Source organism: Culicoides brevitarsis, chromosome 1 (assembly GCF_036172545.1).
Source record: "Culicoides brevitarsis isolate CSIRO-B50_1 chromosome 1, AGI_CSIRO_Cbre_v1, whole genome shotgun sequence".
NCBI lineage: Eukaryota > Metazoa > Arthropoda > Insecta > Diptera > Ceratopogonidae > Culicoides > Culicoides brevitarsis.
This window is the reverse complement of record NC_087085.1, coordinates 17,227,958-17,252,230: the sequence shown is the minus strand read 5'-3', so window position 1 is coordinate 17,252,230 and position 24,273 is coordinate 17,227,958. Positions and strand designations below refer to the sequence as shown.

General features: G+C 31.4%; 6 protein-coding genes and 2 long non-coding RNA genes across 10 annotated transcripts; 2 read left to right on the top strand and 6 right to left on the bottom strand.

The window, feature by feature from the left end:
- Positions 1–453: 453 nt before the first annotated feature.
- LOC134831206 (regulator of nonsense transcripts 2) lies at positions 454–4,805 on the bottom strand. Of its 2 annotated transcripts, none has more exons than XM_063844878.1 (3): positions 4,726–4,805; positions 2,223–4,672; positions 454–1,465 (listed from the first exon to the last, which is right to left on the bottom strand). In XM_063844878.1, the coding sequence occupies exons 2-3, from the start codon at positions 4,652–4,654 to the stop codon at positions 532–534; spliced, it is 3,366 nt and encodes a 1,121-aa protein (XP_063700948.1). In that variant the 5' UTR covers positions 4,655–4,672; positions 4,726–4,805; the 3' UTR covers positions 454–531. The 2 variants fall into 2 exon arrangements, with proteins under 2 accessions (XP_063700948.1, XP_063700955.1); XM_063844885.1 differs by having other exon boundaries at positions 2,223–4,666; positions 4,726–4,785.
- A 1,709-nt stretch (positions 4,806–6,514) lies between these two features.
- Positions 6,515–8,239, top strand: LOC134837999 (uncharacterized protein F21D5.5). The gene has a single exon (XM_063853429.1). The coding sequence runs from the start codon at positions 6,570–6,572 to the stop codon at positions 8,202–8,204; it is 1,635 nt and encodes a 544-aa protein (XP_063709499.1). The 5' UTR covers positions 6,515–6,569; the 3' UTR covers positions 8,205–8,239.
- An 829-nt stretch (positions 8,240–9,068) lies between these two features.
- On the bottom strand, positions 9,069–10,213 carry LOC134836826 (polyprenol reductase). Its single transcript, XM_063852062.1, has one exon. The coding sequence runs from the start codon at positions 10,064–10,066 to the stop codon at positions 9,122–9,124; it is 945 nt and encodes a 314-aa protein (XP_063708132.1). The 5' UTR covers positions 10,067–10,213; the 3' UTR covers positions 9,069–9,121.
- Positions 10,214–10,399: 186 nt separating this feature from the next.
- On the bottom strand, positions 10,400–11,541 carry LOC134827123 (uncharacterized). Its single transcript, XR_010161747.1, has 5 exons — positions 11,481–11,541; positions 11,215–11,270; positions 10,945–11,007; positions 10,714–10,753; positions 10,400–10,515 (listed from the first exon to the last, which is right to left on the bottom strand). It is a non-coding gene; the product is annotated as an uncharacterized LOC134827123 (long non-coding RNA).
- Positions 11,542–11,742: 201 nt separating this feature from the next.
- LOC134827124 (uncharacterized) lies at positions 11,743–13,049 on the bottom strand. Of its 2 annotated transcripts, none has more exons than XR_010161749.1 (5): positions 12,946–13,049; positions 12,763–12,815; positions 12,492–12,566; positions 12,264–12,313; positions 11,743–11,779 (listed from the first exon to the last, which is right to left on the bottom strand). It is a non-coding gene; the product is annotated as an uncharacterized LOC134827124 (long non-coding RNA). The 2 variants fall into 2 exon arrangements; XR_010161748.1 differs by lacking the exon at positions 11,743–11,779 and adding an exon at positions 11,820–12,057.
- Positions 13,050–13,139: 90 nt separating this feature from the next.
- On the top strand, positions 13,140–13,780 carry LOC134827139 (GEL complex subunit OPTI). The gene is made up of 2 exons (XM_063839694.1): positions 13,140–13,439; positions 13,501–13,780. The coding sequence occupies exons 1-2, from the start codon at positions 13,277–13,279 to the stop codon at positions 13,734–13,736; spliced, it is 399 nt and encodes a 132-aa protein (XP_063695764.1). The 5' UTR covers positions 13,140–13,276; the 3' UTR covers positions 13,737–13,780.
- A 141-nt stretch (positions 13,781–13,921) lies between these two features.
- On the bottom strand, positions 13,922–14,948 carry LOC134827138 (prenylated Rab acceptor protein 1). Its single transcript, XM_063839693.1, has 3 exons — positions 14,744–14,948; positions 14,416–14,625; positions 13,922–14,357 (listed from the first exon to the last, which is right to left on the bottom strand). The coding sequence occupies exons 1-3, from the start codon at positions 14,830–14,832 to the stop codon at positions 14,063–14,065; spliced, it is 594 nt and encodes a 197-aa protein (XP_063695763.1). The 5' UTR covers positions 14,833–14,948; the 3' UTR covers positions 13,922–14,062.
- Positions 14,949–15,156: 208 nt separating this feature from the next.
- Positions 15,157–19,452, bottom strand: LOC134827505 (transmembrane protein 53-A). Its single transcript, XM_063840183.1, has 6 exons — positions 19,052–19,452; positions 16,452–16,621; positions 16,161–16,383; positions 15,888–16,099; positions 15,654–15,831; positions 15,157–15,595 (listed from the first exon to the last, which is right to left on the bottom strand). Exons 1-6 carry the CDS (start codon positions 19,214–19,216, stop codon positions 15,446–15,448), a joined length of 1,098 nt encoding a protein of 365 aa, XP_063696253.1. The 5' UTR covers positions 19,217–19,452; the 3' UTR covers positions 15,157–15,445.
- Positions 19,453–24,273: the final 4,821 nt, after the last annotated feature.

Here is a 24,273-nt window from a genome sequence, read left to right as displayed (position 1 = left end):
CAAGAGCAAAACTAAATCAAAAACTGTGTCAAAGCCATTTTGAAAACTTTTTTAGATTAGATTATTTTTTTTAGAAAAATTTTTCAAAATAGTTTTTGGAAAGGAAAAATTAAGTCAAAACGCTAATTTTATAACAATATCATAGAAAATAACTCAAAATTGAACAATTTTATTACTTTTCCATACTAAATAGTACTAAAAACGAAAATCTATATAAAATTTCTATATCCCCCATCCCCCATGAATTTTTTTCAAGCATGTAACGCGAAACAGAAAACGTTTTGGAACACCCTAAATATCAATTTTATAAATTTTGAACATCATTTATGAAAATATTTTATTTTCTTCTCGTAAAAAGCGTTATGAACCTTGCAAGTCAATTTTCAACCCAATTTTTGGAAAAAATTAAAATTAGACCTTCAGTGAAATCATCCTCATTCTTTTTTTCTTCAATAATTTCCATTTATTTTCTTTACAAAAGAAATTTTTCACATAATTTGCGCATGTAACAGCTGCGACCTCTTCGAGGTCTCAATTGAAAATTTTATCGGCATCTGGGACGCCCTTCTGATGCTTAAACTTTTGATATTTTTGGTTTCGGAACTGCGGTATTTGGGCAGGTCGTTGCAAAAGTGACTCTTGATAGTCCTCTTCTTCGATCCGTTCGGTGATATTCAACGTTAATCTCTTCACGCGTTCATTTTCTTCTCGCAGCTGCTCCTTTTGTTTCAACAAATTTTGCGCGAGATGACTCTCAATTGGCGCCTGGAATACTTTCAACTGCTGCTTTCCAGCTTTTGAGCCACGCACCATCAAAGTAAACGGCACCGAGTCTGTGGGAGCTTCTGGTTCCGCTGTTTGTAGCTGCTCGTACGTTTTCTTGATCGGTTGTTTGCCCGTCGTCGGAACTGGAATATCTTTCGTCGCTGGCGTGATTTTCGCTGCTTCTCGCAAACGTTCTTGGTAGCTTTCTTGCGCGAGTTTTTCGAACATTTGCTCGAATTCGAGGTCTTCTTGCGTTTTTTCGTCCTTTCGTGCGGTCACTTCGTGTCCTCGTTGCAAATCTTGTTCGCTAATTTCGTCGGGTTCGGGTTCGTATTCTTCTTCCATCATTTCGCGCGGTTTGAATTCGTCGTCGTCGGAGTCGACAGCTTCTGAGGTGAGTTCTTCCGTGTTTTCGCCTTCGCGACCACTTTCAGCTACTTCGGAGATCGCTTCGAGTTTTGTCTCTTGATTTTGTTCGTCGATGTTTGGATAAAGTTGGCGTTTTAGTTTTTCCACGGCTTTGTTTGCCTCTTCGAAATTTTTGTAGAATTTAATTTTGGGACGAATTGTTGTGAGACATTCTTTGTAAGCGTGTTCGATCAAGATGGGGAAGAGATCAGCATTTTCGTTGTTTGTGAAGACGGGATCTTCTTTCTTGAACCAGTAATAACGTTGCAAAAAGACGATAAAGTAATCGAGCCTACAAAAAAAAGGAAAAAAAAAATATATTTTAAATATACATATTTTTTTTGAACTTTTTGTCCCAAAAGTCGAAATCCCAATAGGGCAAAATAAAAAAAAAATTAAAAATTTCATCAAATATTACCGTTTTTTTCATAATTTTTAAAGAAATTTTCAACTTTTTTTTTAAATTTTTTCAATTTTCAAAATTTTCTGTATTAAAAATTGCATTTTTACATTAATTCTTTTTTCTAAAAATATTTTCAAAAAAAAAATTTTTTTTTTCAATATTTTTAAATTTTTTTTACGATTTTTTTTTTGTTTAAATTTTTGACTTGAAATACTCTGAGATCAATTTTAAATTATATAAAATGATTAAAAATTTTAATTTTTACGAAAAAAAAAATTCAGCGATGAAAATTAAATAAAAAAAATGAAAAATATTTGGATTTTTTTTTGTATTTTTGATTGAAAAAACTTTTAAAATTTAAGTTTTTATAAAAATCTTGATCATGAACTCGATGCAAAAAAAATAATGAAAAAAAATAAAAATTTTTTGAAAAAATATTTTGAGAAATTTTGTGAAAAAATATTTTAAGAAAATAATCTCATGTTAAAATTCACTTAAAATTCAGTACAAAAAATTTTTAAATTTTTTAAAAAATCATGTGAAAAAAGTAAAAAAACGGAAATTTTTAGTAAAATTTTAAACTTTTTTTAGATTTTGGACTTTGTTTCATAAAAAAAAGTTTTAAATAAGAAAATTCAAAACTTACATTTTTCTGTGCGATTGCTTCGTAAAATACAGGCCACACGTGCTCAAGAGTGTACAAGCCAACTTCAGTCTGAACATACTGCCAGGCGGATCAACATCCGACGGAAATTCGTAGTTCATCGTCACGCCAAAGGAAATTATCAAGTACAACGTATTCACCATGTGTGACGCACTCACGAGTCGATAATTGAACATCTCTCCCAAATACGTGACCATCGCGATCCTCCGTTGTGCCAATTTCGGTGAATGAATTTCCAGTCCCGCTCGAACATCTTCAAAGACATTATCAATAACGCGTGCCACAACTTGCTCCCGATACGAACTCAAGCCCGACAGCAAATCAGCGAGATATTTTATCAAGTGATATCGCAATTCATAGGCTTTTGTGAGACATTTGACGATGTAGTCTGTTAGTTCGGCATCTGTGTAATCGAGTCTTCGCATGAGTTTTATCATCATATCGACGTTCGATTTGTTCAGTTCCTCGAATATCAAGTGACGGATGTAGGTGTGCATGGGAGGTCTCTGTTTCACTTGCACCCCAACATCATCCGGAGGCTTCACCAAAAAGTAACAATTTTCTACTTGTGCGACGTGACGTGGATCTAAAGCATGTGCGGTCTTCAAACGCATCATTTTTTCCAAAGCTGCCAATGTCCGTAGTCGACTTTCCTTGCAATTGTACAAATATTGGCCACACACCTCCAAGAAAGCGCACGTCATCTCGATTTGATGATGTTGGAAGTTGTAAAGGAGAATTTTGAGACACATCAGTGCTTCCAGCTTCGCATAAAGACCGAATTTGACGAGTTCCCCAATAAATCGGATCACTTTTATCTTGGACTCGATGTTAATTTGGTCCCTTTTGGCAACTTGGTACTTGAAATCGTTCTTCAGGAGTTGACACAGGTCAATGGCAGCATCGGGCGCTACGAGATTTATCACTGCCATGATTCGCCCGTACATCGGAAGGAGATCTAAACGTGTTCGATGCACCGAAAATAAATTTCTGACCAATTTTTTCCTGTACGGCTTGATATTATAGTTCAACAAAAATTCAATCGCGGCACTATCTGCCATTTCTTTGTTCACGCAATTCGACAAGTTTTGCAAAAACACTTCAAATTTCTGTTTACTGGCAATTTGGATCTTTCCATGTTCCGGCGTCGGTGGGTCAGGCTCTGTCACAGCACTTGCAGCTCCTTCCGCTTCCACTTCGATACTCGGATCGAATTTCAGTTCGGGTTCAACATCTTCGTCTAACGTTTCTTCCGTTACTTGTTCCTGATCCGCTTGATCGGGCGAAACTTCCTTCGGCGCCGAGTAATTTGGCAAAATTCCCCGCAAATCAGGCAGATCCGTGTAAAACATTCGCGTGTCCTCGTCGCCCCATGGATCGAGATGAACGTTGCTAAAGTCATCGTTGACGTTAATTATGCCGCCTTCGTCGGTGGGATCTGCTTCGACCACGAGTTCCGGCATCGGTTGACTCAGTAAATCGGAGAGGACTTGCGTTGAGGTGAAAAGTTTGTCGTAAGTCGCTTGCAGAGCTTCCAATTGGTCACGTTTTTCCTGCGAAATTTCACCTTTGGACTGGATTTGTTTTCGTTTGCTCCGTTCCGCGATTTGGAGTTCTTTGTGTTCCGCCTTCAGGTGTTTCGCTAAGCTCGTGTAATAGTCTTTCAGCAGTGTTTGGAGACCCGTTTGCTTTTCCACCGGCAACAACGTGGATTTTGGAAGATCTATTTTGTATTTTTCCGCGAGTTGAATCATTCGCATGGGATGCAATCCGGCAAATTCTTCGCCGCAATTTTTGCAAAAGGAAATTATGATGGAGAGATTTGCGTGTTCCGTCTTGTCATGCTGAATGAGATTCACCAGCGTTGATCCGAGCGTATTTAAGCCAGCTTTGATGGGGAAGACGCCACAACTCAACAATTCCGCGAAAAATCTCAAATCCACGCGCATTTTACTCGGATTCGTTACTTTCTCGCCCGGCTTGATCGTCAATATTTTTTGCCAATTTTCGAGGAAACTTTTCCCAAACTCCGGATAAATTTGGTGAATCCTCGTGCATAAAGTAACAGCTGCGGGAATATCGGACAACTTTAGTTTCGTCTCGGACAAGGCAAACGAGATCTCCGAGATGTATTTTGTCAAGTTCAGTCCAGCAATGTCGTTCAGCAACGCATCCACTTGACTGGCAGTGAATTGTCTAACCTTCTTCACGAATGCCGTGTTTTTCTTCAAACTTGAATCGAGTTTCGTGAAAAACTCCTCTGGCGGGTAATTGACTTTGGTATTTTCGTCGCGCAATTTTTCTTTCAGCTTGATTTTCGCGCACATTTCTTCGATGTATTGCCGTAGCTCGGCCTCGTCGTCAACTTGTGGCTCGGAAGTGCCTTCCTCAGTTTCTGTCTTTTCGGATGACATTTTTTCGCAGTTCTTGATCTGAAATGGGACTTTGATGAGCTCTTGAAACAAATCAATATTTTAAATCTTACCTTTTTCGTGTTATTTCGAATAAAATTCGGATATTTTTCAATTTGTTATCATCACCAAAAAAGTTTGTTTTGATTCTGATGGTGTCGCAAGTGAAGTAAGGTTGCCAGATTTGAATTGTCTTTTAGTCCAAAATAGCGTTCTAACGTTTTTTAAAATTTGTTGGATTTGGGTTAAAATTCTGATAAGATGATTTTTTAAAATGTTGATTAATATTAAAGCAATAAAATAATTAATAATATTATTACAAAATTTTAACAGTTTTTTGTTCTTAATCAATATTTTAGTTGTTTTTATGGTATCTACATTGAGAAATTAATAAATACTAAATATTCAAAATAATTAATTTATGGTGAATTTTACACAAAATATTTGGAAAATTTTATAACTTTCCAGGAATTTTTCGGAGTTTTTTGAAAGTTCCAATTTTCAGCAAATTTGAGCTAAGAATAAATGGTCTGGTTAAAAAGATAAAATAAAACCTTTTGTACAAAGTTTTTTTTTATTTTGAGCGAGATTATTAAAATTAGCTTTGACACAGCATTCAGAAAATTAATAAATACGAAAATAATATATTTACCACAAAAATTCTAAAAAATTTAAAATTTTTTTTTCGTAAACATGACCCTTTTGAAATTTCATACACTTTCAAAACAAAACTATGTAAAAAATTTTTTTCAGTTTCAATTTTTTGGCAGTTTTGAGTTAAAAATATGATAAATTAGAGCTCTCAAATTTTTATCCATTTTTTGACATGAAATTTTTAACTTCTTTTTATGTATAAATATTATTTTGCCCCATTTTCGACTTTTGATACAGGGCATGGGAGAAAAAGTTCAAAAAAAAATTGGAGTGGCCAAAGATGGTTTTTTAAAATGTTTATTAATATTATTTTTAAGGCTTTATTTTTTGAAAAGTTTTTCTTTAAATTAAATTTTCAAAACAAAACTATGTCAAAGAAAAAAATTTTTTTCAGTTTCAATTTTTTGGCAGTTTTGAGTTATAAAATGGTTAAAAATGATAAATTAGAGCTAAGACAAATGGTTTTGAAAATTTGATTGCTTTGACAAACATGTTTTTGAAGTTTTTCTCTTGATTTACAAAACAAAACTATGTCAAAGAAAAATTTTTTTTCAGTTTAATTTTTTGGCAGTTTATTAAAAATTAGCTTTGACACAGTATTCAGAAAAAAATTAGATCAAGCATCGGTCATGATATCGTTTTCAAACATTTTTTCCGTGATTTCATAATTGTCAATTTTTGTCAAACTTTTCACCTATTTTTTCCATTTTTTCATATTGGTCAATTTTCATTCAAATTAAAAACAGGAGATTTTTTTTAAAGTTCAATTTTTTGTAGTTTTAAGGCTGAATCAAATGAAACTCAATAGTTTTGTCCAACATTTTTGAAAAAAATGGGGGGGGGCAGAAAAATTTTTTTCATACAAAATGCCAATTGATATTTGTTTTTTCTTGATTAAGTTATAAAAAAAACTTTCAAAAATTTTAAAAAATTTTTTTTATCCCAAAAATTACTGTCAAATTTTTTTTAAAAAAAATTTTCAATAATTTTCAAAAATTTTTCCATTATTTCATAATCGTCAATTTTATAAAATTTTTAAAACAGGAAAATTTTTTTTTGAAATTCAATTTTTGTGGTTTTAAGTTACAAAATGCTTGAAAATGATAAAATAGAACCTTTTTGATTAAAATTTATCCATTTGCGCCAACCTGAAAAAAATAAACATCTGGCAGCCCTATCAGTTTTGTTGTTTTGATTTCGCACAAAAAAAATTATCACGATTCAGCGGCTTTTAGTGAGAAATTCGTGGCAATTTATTCGCAGGATGGGCAGTCAAGGAGAGAAAGAAGTGCGAAAATGTCTGTTGAAGAGCTCAGATCCGGCATTTCCCTCAATCGAAGTCGGCAAAGAGAAGGTTTATATTGGCAGAACCCGCGAATGCCGAATTCAGTCGTTACTTTGCAGCAAACAACAAGTCTCTGCAAAGGTTACTGTGTTAAAGAATGGCGAACAAGTCCTGTTTCTCAATCGCATGGGCTCGAATCCATCAGTGCTCAACGGTCAAGACATGAATTTCTTTATTGCGTATGAAGCAAAAACTGGAGATAAATTGGAGCCGGTTAAGGATTTGGGACTTTATTACACCGTTGTGTTCGATGGCGATGAAGAAAAAACGTCTAAAGAATCAACATCTAAACGAAAATCAAGCACAGACTTGGATGAAACATCGGTAAAGAAAAAAATTCGCTCAAGTCAAGAGAATTTGAGTCCTAATAGTCCAAAAGACGTCGTTCCTTGCCCCGAAGACAAATGGCAGGAAGTTGAAGGCGGCAAATTGTACGTTTTTACATCGAAAGGCCTTGTACATCGACCGAAAATCGCAGGTTACGACATTGACGGCACAATAATCAAAACAAAATCGGGCAACGTGTTCCCGAAAAATATCGACGACTGGCAGATTGCGTTCCCCGAAGTACCTGGCAAGCTGAAATCTTTACATAAGGACGGCTACAAAATCGTTTTCTTCACAAATCAAGCGGGAATCAGTTCCGGCAAGCTAAAAATCGGCGATTTTCGGAAGAAAGTCGAACGAATTGTAGCAAAACTGAATGTTCCCGTTCAGGTTTTCGTCTCCACAAGCAAAGGCAAGTACCGGAAGCCGATTTTAGGAATGTGGGAGCTACTTGAGACAAAAGAGAACGGAAATATCGAAATCGCACTCGAAGAAAGCTTCTATTGTGGCGATGCTGCTGGTCGGCCTGAGAAAAAGGCGCCAAACAAGCGAAAAAAGGACTTTTCCTGCTCAGATCGACTTTTCGCAATGAACATCGGCACAAAGTTCTACACTCCCGAGGAAAATTTTCAAAACGCCAAGAAAGAAACGGATTGGACACGACCCGCTTTTGATCCCAGCACCTTTAACAAAGACAAAAAACTGTCTTTAACGATCCCGCCGAACGCAGTATTACGAAGTAAGGATCAAGAAATCATCGTGATGGTCGGTTGTCCCGCTTCCGGCAAAAGTAGCTTCGCGAAGAAGCATTTCGAGAGCAACGGGTATGTTTATATCAATCGAGATACGATGGGAACGTGGCAAAAGTGTGTCGCAGCGTTGGAAAAAGCGATCAAGGAGAAGAAAAGTGCCGTTATTGACAACACAAATCCCGATCTGGAAAGTCGGAAGCGCTACATTGACGTGGCGAAGAAGAATAAAATTGCGTGTCGGTGTTTCGTGATGGCAACAACGGAAGCACAAGCGAAGCATAACAACGTTTTTCGTGAATTAACGGACCCCTTTCATGCTGTTATTAAAGATATGGTGTTTCATGGGTACAAATCGAAATTTAAGGAACCTACAAAGGACGAAGGATTTACAGAAGTCGTTAAAGTCAATTGTCTGCCAGAATTTAATGACGCTGAAAAGGAAAAATTGTACAAAATGTTTTTAGTTGAGAAGTAATTAATTTGAGAAAAATATCAAAATAAATGAACTAAAGCGACTATATTTAAATATTTGTCATTTTTTCAACTTTTTCTGATTTTGAAAAAATTCTTGGAGGAAAAAAATTTTTTTTTTGATTGGAAAATGTTAAACAATTCAGTTTATATTCGTAAAATTCAAACAAAAAATATGAATGTAACGTGACTTTAGTCAAATTTAAAAATTTCCATTTGGCTTCGATTTTGACTGAAAAAATTAAAAAAAAAATAATTTTATGTAAATAATTGATTGATTTTTAATTTCAAAATTGAATTTAAAAAAATTAAAAAAAAAGTTAAATTTTCAAAAATTTTCCAAAATTTTTTTTGGCCAAAATTTAATATTTTAATTTTTTGAAATTTTTTTCAAAAAATTGAGGGGGAAAAATTTTTTTTTTGAAAAAATACTGAATTTTTTTTTTTTTTGAAATTTTTTTTAAAAAATTTCAGAAATTATTTTTTAAAAAATTTAAAAAATTTTTCAATTTTTAAAAAAAACTGTCAAAAAATTTTGAAAAAATTTTTAATTTTTTGAAAAAATTTTTTTAAGAAAATTTATGAAAAATATTTTTTTTGAATAAATTGAAAATTTTTCAAAAAAAATTTGAAAAAATGAAAATAAAAAAACGGTTTTTTGCTTAAAATTTTAACTCATTTTGTATGAAAATTTTTCGATTTCAAAATTTTTTTTTTTTGATTTTGGAGCCCCCCCATTTTATTTTAAAAATTTTGGACCGTTTGAAAATTAATTTGTGAGTAAAATTAAATTTTTACTATTAAAATTTTTTTATTTTTGGAGCGGCCTAAAAAAAACTTAAAAAATTTAGAAATAACAAAATTTTTATAGATTTTTCTAAAAAGCAGTAAATTTTATTGTACTAAAGTTGTCTCACTTTCTCATAAAATATTCGGAAAAATAGCTTTTCGCTGTTTCGGATAGTCTTTAAAGTTCTCCTGATACCATTTGTGCGTCATGAGTGCATTATGGACTTGATTCGATAAAACCCACACAACAATATACAACGAAGTGACATTCTGATACAAAAGTCCAAACAAGGCGACATACATGAGGATCTCAAAGTACATATGCGGCGCTGATACCTTCTCAAAATACCCTCCTTGGGGCATCAAATGCTTTTGTGTGACAACTTTTCCATCTTTCCCCTTCCGCATATTCACTAAAATCATGTTTGACTGATATTGCAATGTCCAAGCGCAAATAAACAAAATGATGGAACAAAAATGTCTCGGACTGAGATCCGTCAATTGTGGTTTGATGACCTCGGATCCAGCAACAAAACCATTGGCAGCACCCAAAATTGCTGTAACGGTGCCAAAATAGTGCAAATATCCGACCATGTAGTGAGAAAAGTTGATTTTTCCTTTTGCAGAGAATATTTGGACAAAGTGAGTCTCGTAGAAGCGACGAAGGCACTGTGCGGTAATGAGCAGCATAGCTACGAAAGTTGTGGTTGAGTCAATTTTCTCCGTTCTGTTGAAACCATAGACTAAATCTAGGAATCCAATTACAATTCCAGGCACAGACATTCCACGTAAATACACAAAAGTGACTAGAAACATTGCGATTGCCGAATATGCAGCGGCGAAGAGGTAGAAATGCTTGAACCATGATTTGGGGACTTCCATCATTGATACCAGTTTGTCTTGGTCCTTTCCGGTGTACGCGAATTTGCCATAGCGGATGCTTTGCCGGATCGAAACAGGTAAATACGGCTCGATGGAGTTCATGAGGGCACTAAAGATGACCATCGTAATGGTGAATGTGATGAAAATGAGGTCGACAAGGTTGATTTTTAGCAGCCATGATGGGAGGAAGTCCATTTTGAGGCCCGGAATGAATACTGTTTACAAAGGAATGCCACGTAAGATTCTTTTCCAAAGTTCTTTTATCACCATTTACTCTTTTGCTTCGTGTTTACATAGCGGTGTTTCGTCTATGCACTGTTCTTCGACAGAAATTTCGATGTCGATTGATGTGGCAATGAAATAAAACAAAGGGGAATGTTCATTTATGACACAAAAAATAACAAGAAATTATTAGAAAAGGCTTTTTAGAGGAATTTTTAAAGAAAAATGGTTTAAAATTTGTAGTTTTCATTAAAATAAGACAAATTTTCATTAGAAAATGGAAGCAAAAAATTAAAAATTCAATGAGTTTATTTATTAAAATATTTTTTTTATTGATCCTGCTTCTTAATTTTCAATATTTTTTGAGTATCAACATCTTTTATTGGTATTTTTGATCCAATCGAGACTCTTGAACTCCAAATCTGCAATGAAAAAAGAAATAAAAAATTAATTTTTTGTTTCAAATAAAAATTTAAGAGAAATTTTTAGAGAAAACTGTCAGTAAAATTTGTGTCCACAAATCGATCATCTAATTTTTTTGTGATCATTTCAGAGACGAAAAATAATTAAGCATCATACAGTGAAGAATTTAATTTAAAAGGACTGATTTTGACACTTACCTCAAAAAATATGCCGAAAACTAATTTTTTACTTGTTTATCTGAAAAATATCAAAGATAAAAATCAAAAATTAGTCGAATTATCTTTGATAAAATGAAATTTTAAGAATTTTTACTAAGGATTTCATCAGTTTTGGTACTTGTTTATCACGATTTCAAAATAGCAAATATTCTTAATGAGCATCATTGAAAGTTTTTGTATGAATTAGATGAAAAAATTTTTAAAAATTACCTTTTTTAAGCTTGAGTTGAGGTTTTCGACATTAAACGACTGCCATTGATAACAATTGTTGTTCTGAAAAATAAAAAAAAAATATTTAAAAATAAATTCATGTCAAAATTTTAAGTTTTTTGTTAGAAAAATGTTCAGTACCACAATTTTTCCTTGGAAAAAGGGTGGGGAACAAGTTTTCAACAGTTATGTTTCTAAGCGAGCTGAGTTGAATCATCATAAAAAATCTCTTGTCTCTTTTATTATTTTAAAAAATTAAAAAATATTTACCTTTTGATCTGAGGATGATTTAGAAATTCAATCTAAAATGGTCCGTGATAAAATTTCTGAAAAAATATGAATGAAATGTTAATTCAAAGTCAAAAATGATTGAAATTTTAAGTCAAAAGTTTTAAAAAAAATTTCAGTACCACAATTTTTCCTCGGAAAAAAGGTGGGGAACAAGTTTTCAACAGTTATGTTTCTAAGCGAGCTGAGTTGAATCATCATGTAAAGTTAAATTTTGACTAAAAATAATTAAATATTAATTTTCTTACCTAAAATGCTCATTGAAACTCCATTTTGAACTTCAATTATTGCAAATTCATCAGGTTTTCTATAAAAAAAAATTGAAAAAAATGTTAATAAAGAAAATTTTAATACAAAAGTTAAAGATTGTTTGTAGTAAGAAGGATTTCAGTTAAAGGTTTCGAATCATGAGGATCATAAGTCCGAACTTAAATTTTTTATTCATCATATAAGAAAGGATTGAATAGATTTTACTTGAAATTTAATAAATATTTACCTTTTATGGTGCTATTTGAACATCTTGAAGGTCAAAAATTGCTTCGGATTTCTGTAAAAGATAAAAATTGATGTTTTAGTATTTTTTGTATAAAATTTCAACGTTTTAAGGCTTTTAGGAAAGTTCTTCAGAAGAGGCAGCAAATTTTTAATCAAAGTTTTTCATTACAAGCTGTGACTTTTTTGCTTTTTATCATCATTTAAAGTTAAAATTTTGGGAAAATAGTCGAAAAAATATTTCTGAAATAATTTACATGGGCAAAAAAATTACCTTTTTTGATTTTTAGTCATTTCCTCCTGGTCTATTTGGTTTCTATGCTTGACTTTGTTCTGTAAATTGATAAAAATATGGGTTTGTTAGTGATTTGTGATTTTTTTTTTGTTTAATGTTTAATTTTGATTAAATTTTTGAAAAATCTTCAGAAGAGGCAGCAAATTTTTAATCAAAGTTTTTCATTACAAGCTGTGACTTTTTGCTTTTTATCATCATTTAAACAGAAATTTACATTAAATTAAAATAAACATTAAAAATTTACCTGAATTAATCACCTAGCATTCAACAATGAGCAATTTCAACATCTTTTACCTGAAAAAATAATTAAATCTGTTAAGAAAAGTCTCACAAAGCAATTAAAAAATTATTTTGGAAGAAAATTTCAGATAGTGGTGCATGAATATTGAATCATGGTATTCATATAAAGGGTAAAAGGTTTATCATCAGTCAAAATTTATCTTATAATCTAATATTAAACAAGTTTTCTTACCATTTTTCAGAAATTCGCATGCAATTCGACCACTGTAGCTCTCAAGCGGAAGACCTGGGCTCGATAAAAATCGATCTGTAATGAGAAAAAAAGAATTTTATGTTAAAAAGACATGCTAAAGATAACCAAACATTGATGAGGTTTGACGAAATATTTTCAGATAGTGGTGCATGAAGAGTATAATCACCATTTTTCATACAAAAGGGTAGGTTCTGTCTCATCAATCAACTTTTTTCATTAAAATTCATTCAATTTAATAAATTTTACGTACCTTTAAAGCTCAATTTTCATCCTTGAAGTTCCATTTCTGCTTCACGCCAATTTCTAGAACAATAAAAATCGAAAATTAGCATGGGACAACAAAAGCACATGGTAGGCCGGTGTTTATTTTCCATCATTTTAGCCAAAAATCATGGAATTCTCGTAAAATTTTTTGAATATCCAATATGCTTACCTCATCAACTGACGCTTTTAGCAGTTCCAAGCTCAAAAATGGCTTCAAATATTTTAATTTTTGACGAAAAATCCCGGAACACGTCCATCCTGCACGACGATTGAATCGAAAAGAGATCGAATTCTTGACGTTTTCAACTTTTTCGAGTTTTTGACATTCCGTTCTCGATGACATTTACACATATGCCCGTACACTCGTGCACACGTACCGAGCCAATTGATAAAATCGTGATTACCCAAAATTGAGGCTTTTCACAAGGGTCTTTCTTCCGATTTTTGTATTTATTTATATATTTTGAGGGAATAGTCTTTATTAAATTCACTACGACACAATGGCAACGCAGACCCGCACGCTCGAACGCAATGGTAAAGCCCCGAAAACGGATGTGGCCAAAAGTTGGAGCAAGGCAATCACGAAAAATTCAGTTTTTGAGGACAAGGATGAACTACTGGACATCGTTTATTGGGGGCGGCAGGTTGTTGGCATGATTTTAGGTGCGTTTTCTAAATTTTCAAAAAAAAATTGTTAATAAAAAAAATAATTTTCATGTCACAGGTGTCTTTTTCGGTCTCGTACCACTGAAAGGAGTTGTCGCGTTGGCCCTCTTCTCAATTCTCAGTTGTGCCGTCACATATTTCTACTGCGTCAACTTCCAGGGCATCGATGAGGAAGAATACGGAGGCGTTTGGGAGCTGCTGAAGGAGGGTTTCATGACAAGTTTCGCCTCATTCCTCGTCGTGTGGATTATCGTGTACAATGGCGTTCATTTCGACAATTTGAACGACGGATAATCCTCGTTCCTGTTCCGCGAATAAATTATTTGTAATTTTTCCTACATTTTTTTTTCTTTCTTTGTTGTTGATTGATCAATTTTTAAGAGATTTTTCGTGTTCTTAGTTAATATATTTGAGTTACAGACGCATTTACGGGATTGTCGAACTGATTTTATTATTTAAAAATGAAAAAAGCCAATAAATCTGCGTGAAGTAGAGAAATATATTTGTTTGTTTTTCTATATTTAATAAAATTCTTGCATATTAATAATAATAATTGTTGAAATTCTTGCTTTTAGGATCAAAAATTGACTTTGTCATAGAGCTTTCGTGGGTTTTCGCGTTTAAACGACCTCATCCAAGAAGGTCTCCGCTTCCTCCGTCACTATCGCATCGATGTTATAGAAGGCCGCATGCAACGAAATGAAAAATACCGAGGCACCAATCACCCAAAACAGGGCACTGCCGCCTCCAAACAAATACAAAATCGGCACACTCGCGATATTGACCAACAAACACTGCTGATTTGTGTTCAACTGCTTGCCAAATATCGTCGGAACGGGAAAGGCGCCTTGTTTAATCTTGTAAGACAGGTAAAATGTGCCACAAATTACAATTAGGATCAACGGTGATGTGAGTCTAAAACAAAAAATAATTTTAAAAACATGTTCAAGGTCACAAAAACCGTCAAACTTACAGACAATAAACTACCAATCCGAGGAAAACACAGAGATAGTTGCTGGCAAAGTACGTGACATTGCGTACCATTCGGTTGCTGAGTCGCGAAACATTCGAAACTGTCTTGAAATTTGTCGTGGAGACAAATTGACTCCAGGGTCGGAGGTTTTGTCGGCTCGTTCTTAGAAACTCATACAAATTTGGCATGCGTGTAAAGTACGAGGTAACCCTGAAAAGACACGAAAAGTAGCAACAGATATTGTAAATAAAAATTTTTACTCGAGGCTGTAAGTGATGTCATTCGTCATTTGTTTACATTTTGAAATGAAAAAAAAAAATGGACTTACCCAGGTTTTGGCTCCTCTTTCGGCGTTTCCATGTTTCCGCTGAGACTCTCGTCAACGCTGACCTCCACGCTGGGACTTTCTGTGGTCATTTTTGTGATTTGTGGTGTCAAATAATTCAAATGTGGCTTAAATGTAGGCGAAAATTGGACTGAGGAAGCTTCGTATCGTGTCGTCGTTGTTTTCTTCTGTGTTGATGTGGCTTTTCGAATAGGAATTTGACGTCGTCGACAACGGATTTTTTGATTTTCGAATTGAAACAGTTGAAAAATTTAGTCACGTGACCACGATAGAAATTAAAAATCAATTAAAATTTTAATTTTCTTCAATTTTGAGTTAAAATTTAAAAATGTAAGTGAAAAACTTTTATTTTTTTCTACATTTTATTTATTTTTTAATATAATTCATGAATATTGAATTTTTTTGCATCATCATTTTAGGTACTTTCTAAGGTATACATGAAAAAATCCTTTAAAAAGGTAAGAAAATTTTAGTAAAAAAACTGAAATTATGTTGAAATCGATTTTATATCACTTAAAAAACTTAAAAATTAATATCCAATTTCGTTCCCAAGCCATAAAAATAATTCATGTGCCAAAGTTTGAATTTATTTCAGTGCCAAAAATAATTTTCCATTTTTTGTTTTTAATCCAATCACAGACTTATTTGTTAAAAGTAATGAAAAAAAATCCGATGAAGAAATTTTTATAATTTTGCTCTCAGTTTTTCGACATTTTTATCGTTCTTCAGCAAATTGACCGAGTTTAAGTGAGCGAAAACGCTTTCAATGTACTCGTCTCGATGCTTCATGAAGTGTCCAACGTGTGGCGAACGATCCCAGCATTTCCAGGTGCACTAAAAAAATATTTTTTTTAGATTTTTAATTTTTTTTGAAAAGAAAATTGATACTAACTTGAATATTTTTCGATTCCAAGCATTCACGGACACGTTGGTTCGAGGATTCAGCTCCAACGGGATCTGTTTTTGAGACTAAGAACAAAGCGGGAGCCGTTACGAGAGAGTAATGGAACATTTGACTGCTGCGGATGTAGTGGACAGTTGCTGTGTCGTGGAACGTTTTCAAGTGATACCTAAAAATCAATGAAAATTAGCTAAAAATTCAGCGACGATGAGGGGAAACACTTACAACATGTAACTTCTCAACGCATTTTGCAACGTAACATTTTTCGGGAATAAGGCTCGTGGCACACCCTCGGGGATTTCCGTAATATCAGCAGCTGAATCCCAAATTTGTGCAACGATTCGCGCCAACATTGGCTTGTATTTGTCCAAATCGAGAGCCATCTGTGCCATGCATTCACCCCAGAGATATCCGCCGACAGAAAATCCATGAATTACCTAAAAAATACCGAAAACAGTCTAGAAAAATTTAATTTTTCAGGGAAATTTATCAACTTACCATCGGTGCATACGATTGATTGTTGTACAAAAACTTGACAATGTCAGTGGCAACGGGTTGTGCTCCCTTCGTTGGCCACAAAAGTTGCCACGGCGTAATTTGGGCAATGAGCACATCGAACCCTTGTTCCGTGTAGAGCTCGGCATACTTTTTCAAATGCTTGTGTTTGGCCTGCAACCATGATAACATCAATACCAACGGTTTGTCGCGTTGCTGCTTCAATCTGTATGACAGAAAATTGTATTTTTTTTGTGGTTCACTTGTCACAAAAACATCCATTAAATTGCTTACCGAAGCGTTTTTGCGTCTGTTTCGGCATTCATCTTGTCCGAAGAAATTAACAAGAGATTTTTCGTAATTTCGTGTGTCGACAAGTAGCGTTTCGAGGAGACCATGGCTCCAATGATGCCCGGAGAAGTAGCCATGTTTCTGCTTTTGCATCGATTTATTGCCAATAATGCCTGGAAAATGAACAAAAATTATTTCTAAACAGCAAATTCATTGTATTACGTTGTAGATAAGACTAAACAGCACGTTTAGTGTAAAAATTCAATTATTATTTTATCTAATGAATGAATAGGCGAGGATTAGACAAACATCGTACGATCACCGATCACGCTATAATGGAAAAAATTAACTGAATTCTTAGGATTTTTTTTTTATTTTTCACTAGTCTGAAAAAATTTAGACCGAAAAAATAGTAAAAATATTTTCGGTTTATGTTTTCTTAAATTTTTGAGAAATTTTAAGAAGCGACTTTCGATTTTCAAGTATCAAAATATGAAAAAATATCTAAATTTTAGTAAATTTTTTTTAAAAAGAAGAAAAAAAATCAAAAATAAAGTAATAATTTTTTAAAATTAAATTTAATTTAGGCCGCTCCAAATTTTTTTTTGAAATTTTTTTTCCCATGCCCCATTTCAAAACTACAAAATTTTAAATAAAAAAAAAAGTTTTTCGTTAAAAAATATTTTTTATTTATGTTTTTTTCATATTTTTTCAATTTTTTTAAATTTGCTTATTTAAAATAAAAAAATAATTTAAAAAAATTTTATATTTCAATTATTAATTATTTAAAAATTTTTTTTTAAAGAATAATTTTCAAAAAATTTTGAAAAAAAAAAAATTAATTTTATAAAAAATTTTTGAGAGTTATTTTTAAATTTTTTTTTGATAAAATTTTTAAAACAAAAATTAGAATAAATTTTAAATTTTTCAAAAATTTTTACTGGAAATTTTCTTGAAAAATTATGAAAATACAAAAAACGGTTTATTTTTGGTTAATTTTTGCCCCATTGAAAAAATGGGGCATCGGACTTTATTTTTGATTTTATTTGGAGCGGCATTAGTTCAAAATTTAATTTTTAATACACTTTATATTATTTTATTTATTATTTTTTTAAATAATTCATTTTTATAGAACATTCTCCATTTCTCTTCATTTACAAAGCTATTCTGGTTCAAAATAAGCAAAATCCTGAGAAATTTCATGGAAAATTATACTTTTTCTTACTTTTTGATATTCAAAACGTGTAAAAAAAGTCTTTTTAAAACGAAATTTTTAATTTTCTCATCTGCCTTTAGTTAAAATTCTTTTATTTCACACGCAATTTGCATCTCCATCCAAAATCCGAGGTCCAAAAGTTAAAATTTCAAAAGTTTTCAATTTTTGGCACGTTTCTTATCACTTGACATGGCTAGTCGATGTCTAGACCGGATTCGAATTAAATCGTTAATTACGAACTTATCGCAGATTTTTACAAACAAACCAAAGTGTTACCTAATAAATAATTAGTAATAAATATTTACAAAATTGTCATAAAAAATTGATAACCCGTTAGATTATTTTTTTAAAAATAAATCCACATTTAATGCACTGACAATGAACGCTGACGATAAGATAAATAAAATAATAATAAAACGTGTTTCCCAAGTTGTACTAACGCAAATTCTGGACTTTGAACCGCCACGAAGAAACATGCATAAAAAGAATGACTACGATACAAGAAAAAATTATTAAAAAAAAATCGAGCAAAAAATAATTTTTTTCTGCATGTATCGTTCAAACATCGGCTGTTGCAAAAAAAAATTCTCTACGATCCTATTAAATAGAAGGTGTTGGTAGAATGAATGAATAGACGCTGCTTAGATAGAACATTTGTCATCCGCGTCGTACAAGTGCAAGTTCATACAGACATTTATCTATCTCGTTAGTGATGATTTTGGGTAGCAACTACGCCGCCGGTGACATAATGTCAACAAAAATTGCAAAATTTTGCTTGAAATGTTGTAAATTCTAATTAAAAACTAGAATATTTGAAGCAATTTTTTTAATTTTTTAATAAAACCGGTTTGGCAAAATCAATATTTGAAGGTCAATGCCCATTTTTTTGCACGCAATCATATGGTGTGTGACATAATTACCGAAAAATAACGTTAAAATTGATAAGAACGTTTCTATATTGATTTTTTTTTAAATTTAGAGTTTATTTTCTGATGATTTTTATAGATTTTTTCTTCCTGATGCACTTTCCGTTTATAGTTTTAATACTGGAATTACATTGTTTATCGCTCAAAATAGAATTTACGTTATCACACACGGACTTTTATTCTATTTATGCACAAATGAGTGTCAGTAGGTAGTAGTGAATGCGTTTTTAAATGAAACGCATATATGCACTGACCTCGGATAAAGACATCTATTGCATTGCAATACACTTGAGTACATTCTGAGTGCATTTGTATTGATTTTTTTTTCGTTCAACAAAGACACATTTCTACTTTTCACACAAAGTACGGTTGATTTCCTTATCGATTCACTGCTCTAGAGTTTCATTTCCTTTGTTAAACACAAAAATTAATGAAAAAACATTTTTAAAAAATTAACTTACGCCATTATTGATATAATTTCCATGATAATTATTGTTATTACACAATGCAGAAGCCACCGACATTTGTCGTGCTTTCATTAGACTCATCGCTAGTTTACACTCATTCTGGTTTATAAGTTTAATCGAGGCAAATCGGAGTGTGGAACCAATTGAAACTAAAGACATTCTAATCGAAAAACTTTTTTTTTTGAACTAAAGAAAAATTAATAATTTGAACGAAAGTTTTTCTTTATTTTTTTGTTTGACTTTCAATTTTTATTTGTTTTGACGCACGATGCAACGATGCAGTTTTTGTCGCAGCGAAGAACAAGCCTAAATTTAGAAAATTTAGGCCGTATTTAAAATATAATATTAAACAAAAAACTGAGGACCGGATTGCAGAGGTACGTCCATTAAGTAACGAGAACGAACGACTGACTAAAGCAAGAGGAGAGAGGTTTGGGTAATTTGGGTGAATGTCGGGCATGTGCCTCTTTTCGATTCAAAAAATAATGATCGAAATGTGTGTTTTAATTTGTTAATTAATTAATTTATTTATTTAAAAATTTTTATTTGAATGAAAAATATAATTTTAAAAATATTTTTTAAAAAATTATTTAAATAAATAAAAAAATGAAAAAATAATTAAAAATTTAAAAATAAAAAAATAAATGAAATAACGGCTTGAATCGGAATTGTTTGATGGAAAACCTCTACCGGACAAAAAGTGAAGTATAGTAATTTAAAAATATTTTTATGAAAAAACCGTTTGATTCGAGTAAAAAATGAAATAAAAGATATGAAGGCGACTAAATTTTATTATTCAATTAATTTAACTCCGATTTTTTATGAAAAAATGATTTTAGAAAAAATTAAATTTTCTGAATTTTATGATTCGTAAAAGACAAAAAATCAGTTTTTATCAAAATCATAAAAAAATAATATCAGCTTTTGCAACCAAAATTTAATTTAATTATTTTTAATTTTGACCCCATTTTAAATTTAATTTTTTTAGTTAAAAAAAATTAATCAATTATTTAAAATTAATTTTTAAAAATTAAATTAAAATTATTTAAAAATTAAAATTAAATGTTTAAAATTAAAGATTTAGAATTAATTAAAGATTTTAACTTGTATTGGACAATGTAACAAATTTTGACTTGAAAATTAAAAAAAAAATCAATTAAAATTTTATTTTAAATTAAAATTAAATATTCATTATTTTATGGGCAAAAATATTTATAAATATTTTAAATAATTTTTTTAACAATTAAAATCATAATGCGACAAAAGTCAAATAATTAAATAAATAAAAATTTCAACAAATTTGTATATGAAAGAAGATTTTTTTTTTTATTTATAAAGAACACACAAAAATATCGATAAAAATTAATTCAACAAAGGCTCAAGTTGATAAGTTTTTTCTGCCAAATCATTCGATGGAAGCTCAAAAATATTCGAGTCCAAATTTCGAAAGTACAACGGATAAAATCCATCATATTTGTCCAAATAATAATCACGTGGACTTGGTTTGAAATGCCTTTTAAACTTATTTGAAGGCACCAGCGGCATTTCCGTAGTCAAATAAAGTTGATCTAGATTTTCATGGACGGAATTTCCATAACCAGCTCCTTTCATCGGGAGCGTCGGCTTGAAAACAGCAATTGTATGACTTGGCGGAAGGAGAATTTGTGACACGGAACTTCCCTCGGTTTGGGCATCTTGGATTTCTTGACTTGGTTTTGCCGTTGTCGTGGTAATTTCAACATTTTCTGTAACAGAATCTGTCGTTTCTTCTGCAATTTCTTCAATTGGCGCGATTGTTGTTACTTCTGCTTCTTTCTTTTTACGTAAAATTGTAACAGGAACAGTTGTGCTATCAATATTTGTCGTTGTCTCGAAATCATCCACAGTCGTTGTTTCGCTAAATTTTCTCAATTTTTGTTTTTTATTCTTTCCAGATGCAAATTCGGATCCTTTATTAATTACGATATCTGGCAAATTATTAACGACGGTCGTCTCTGTCACAATCGGACTAGCCTGTGGTTGTTGAATGCTCGGCTTGATTGACGACGACGACACTTTAATTGTCTGTTGAATGCTAGCGCCATGTCTATCGTTGTAAAATTGTGGATAGTAATGTTGCAAAAGTAGGTCGTGATAAGCAGTTGGAGTAACTACTTTTGAAAAAAATTGATTAAAAACTGAAATGAGGGTTTTATGTGAAATTTTTCAAATCTTACGTAACTCAACTTGTCCATTTGGATCCACAAAAGCGATTTTTAAGCTGGAAAGCCATTCAGGAGGAGCACGTTTTGTCATCACAACCGGAGAAATTTGTTCAGGTTCGTCGTCTTCCTCGAAACTGTCGACGATGTTGAGACCTGTTGAACATAAAAAATCATTTTTTTGATGAAAAAAATATTTTTTTTATAAACTTACCTGCTAAAAGTCCTAAAAGACCAATAACGCGCCCATTTCTATGGGATCCTTCCTTTGGCGCGATTTCTTTTAAAGTCTCTTGACAAAAAATCTCTTTTGGAAAAACATTAAAAATTAACAGAAAAATGTTTAAAAAGAGAAACATTTTAATTTTTAGCACTTGTCTCTTCAAAATTCTGTAATTGAATGATCAGGGCAAGCAAGAGTTGACTGCTTTTTGTCATTTTATGCAAATTAGGCAATAAAAGCTCGCAATAGAGAAAGTTTTTTTTTAGTTTTTAGAAAAATGCGGGTTGGTTGCATTTCCAATTTGGAGCAATATTGCAATTTTTCGGATTTGCTGGTCTAATCAATACAGGAAGATCATTGGTGCCATCAGTCTTGTAATTGGAGCCCTTATTTATCTCTCGTTACTGCGAATTTGATCTTTTTTTTTCAAAGTGCAACTAATTTTTAAGTACTCAAAAAAAAAAAAACAAGAAAAAAATTACTCGTTGTTGCATAATCAGAAGAGATCCACACTGCAAGATATCTCAAGGTATTATTTCAAATGTTTCATTTCTTCTTCTTCTTCTCCTCAATGAAACGGCGCCAAATGCATTAGAACGTGTTTCTCGTATTTTTGTCATTCTCTATGAAATTTCCTACCTTTTTCTGTTTCGACTTTAGCTTTTTTACTTCCTCTTCGAAGATAAGTATGTTTGTTTGTGAGGTAATTATCATGCATCTACTAAAAAAAATTAAATAAGTGCACTTGTTGATTGTGTCTCCGTGACCAAAAGATAGACTCGGATGATGGTGACACAAAACGGTTACGAGGAGTCATAATACAGACACTTTATCACTCGAAACTGGAGTCATTGGGAATAAAATTTAATTTAATTATCGGTTTTTATGGGTTTTTCTCGGGTGTACGGAACGGAACTAGACGACATGAGTTTTTATGTTTGTTTATGGACGACATTTGCATTTGTGTTACGACCTTGCGATAAGATGAGTTGTGTAATGGTAATGATGGGTTGTTGTTGTTGTATGTTTTTTGTTTGGTAAAAGGTGTAAGAATTTTTTTTTAATGAACAAAAATTTTTTTCGGGTTTGTAGATTTTTTTATATAAAAATTTTAAAGGTTTGATTAAAAATTTGGATCAATTAAAATTTTTAGATAAATTTTAGTTCTAAATTAATAAATTTAAAAAAAAAAAATTAAAAAATCAGCATTTTGATCAATTAAATCTTACATTTTAAAAATTCTTTAATTTTTTTTTCTAAAGTTCATTTTAATAAAAATAAATTTTTAAAAGTAAAAAAAATGTCAAAAACTAAATTCGAAAAAATTAATGAGTTTTTAATAAAATTAAATAAATTTTGTTATTTTTTTTTTATTAATTTAAAAAATTTTTGTTATTTTAAATTTTTCTTTCAAAATTAATTTTTAAATAATTTATTTAATTAATTTTAAAAAATATTTTTTTTTTAATAAAGAGTTTTTGTTTAATAAATATTTTTGTTTAAAAATTAATTTTAATTTTAAAAAATTTTAAAATAAAAATTAATTTTATGTTTATCAATAGTTTAACAAAAAAAAATTAAAAAAAAAGTTTAGAAATTAATTATTATTTAATGAAATTTTAGTGAAAAATGATTTTAAATAATTATTTTTTTTTAATATTATTTTTAATTAATTAATTTAAATAATTTTTTAATCAAAAATTTCTTACCATTTTTTTCTGCATTCAATTAAAAACTTATCCGCCAGTATTTTAATCGTGAACTCTTGTCCCCAAATTGTCACCTAACTTCCATCAAACCCGACGTTAATATCTCTCTGTAATATTCTTTTTATCGCAAAGACAGCGTCAACAAGGAGCGCCTACAAAAAAAAAACAGAAACCCATTAAAAAGCTACTAACCACGTCGTACATCTGTTTATTTTTTACTTATCCAAAAACCGAAAAAAGACAAAATTATTCCGAATTAAATAAAAAAATAAACCAAAAAAATCCTGCTAGACGAAAAAATATGTAAAGCAAACATTCGGACAAATATTTATATTCTAATTACGATAAATACTAGTCAATATTTCCAAAACAATGACATTTATTGTATGGGTGACCCCTTTTTTGTTTGTGTCACAAAAAAAAAATTATGAATATGACACAAAACCAGAAACGTTTATGGTCTCGACATGACAATTTTTTTACATTGGCTTCTGTTGTGTCGAGTCGTCATCTGTTTCCTAGATGCCTAGGTAGTAATTTTTCGTAATTAGGCACCGATTTTCTCGATTTTTTTTTTTTTTGCAGAAATTGATTAATTGAGTCCGGTGGATGGATGATAATTAATGATTATTATGAGAAAGTATTTTTTTAAATCTTATTGGTTCTCATTAATTTTTGGAATTTCTAAAAAAATCTAGATTTTTTAAATATTTTTCGGGAATTCCCTAATACTAAATCCCTAATTTGGTGACAAGTATTTTCTTTAATGTTTTTTTTTTAAATAAAAAAAAACTTTTTAATTCTTTTTTCTCATTTTTTTGAAAATAATCTCATGCTTTTATTCTAATTGTAGGTAATTATTGACTTTACATAACTTTAAACAAGCAGCATCGATGGGAAATCCAGACAGAGACACGAAGGAGGTGAACAAGTATCTCGTTTGCAAAATTGTCCTTTTCATGCAAAAGGGGAAATCCTTTGAACTCCTTTTGTCATCGTTGAACGATACCTGTCCGAGACTCACATATGCTCGACTTGGATGCATCAGGTACGTGGAATGAACTGATAACACGAAGAACTCTG

Coding starts and splice junctions, on each gene's coding strand:
- LOC134827138 (XM_063839693.1), bottom strand. CDS start 14,832: ATGACCACAGAAAGTCCCAGCGTGGAGGTCAGCGTTGACGAGAGTCTC. Junction 14,626..14,743: donor AAAGAGGAGCCAAAACCTGG/GTAAGTCCATTT, acceptor GTGTCTTTTCAG/GGTTACCTCGTACTTTACAC. Junction 14,358..14,415: donor GGATTGGTAGTTTATTGTCT/GTAAGTTTGACG, acceptor TTTTTGTTTTAG/ACTCACATCACCGTTGATCC.
- LOC134836826 (XM_063852062.1), bottom strand. CDS start 10,066: ATGGACTTCCTCCCATCATGGCTGCTAAAAATCAACCTTGTCGACCTC.
- LOC134837999 (XM_063853429.1), top strand. CDS start 6,570: ATGGGCAGTCAAGGAGAGAAAGAAGTGCGAAAATGTCTGTTGAAGAGC.
- LOC134827139 (XM_063839694.1), top strand. CDS start 13,277: ATGGCAACGCAGACCCGCACGCTCGAACGCAATGGTAAAGCCCCGAAA. Junction 13,440..13,500: donor GGTTGTTGGCATGATTTTAG/GTGCGTTTTCTA, acceptor TTCATGTCACAG/GTGTCTTTTTCGGTCTCGTA.
- LOC134827505 (XM_063840183.1), bottom strand. CDS start 19,216: ATGTCTTTAGTTTCAATTGGTTCCACACTCCGATTTGCCTCGATTAAA. Junction 16,100..16,160: donor ATCAATCGTATGCACCGATG/GTAAGTTGATAA, acceptor GGTATTTTTTAG/GTAATTCATGGATTTTCTGT. Junction 15,596..15,653: donor TGGAATCGAAAAATATTCAA/GTTAGTATCAAT, acceptor ATATTTTTTTAG/TGCACCTGGAAATGCTGGGA.
- LOC134831206 (XM_063844878.1), bottom strand. CDS start 4,654: ATGTCATCCGAAAAGACAGAAACTGAGGAAGGCACTTCCGAGCCACAA. Junction 1,466..2,222: donor AAGCAATCGCACAGAAAAAT/GTAAGTTTTGAA, acceptor TTTTTTTTGTAG/GCTCGATTACTTTATCGTCT.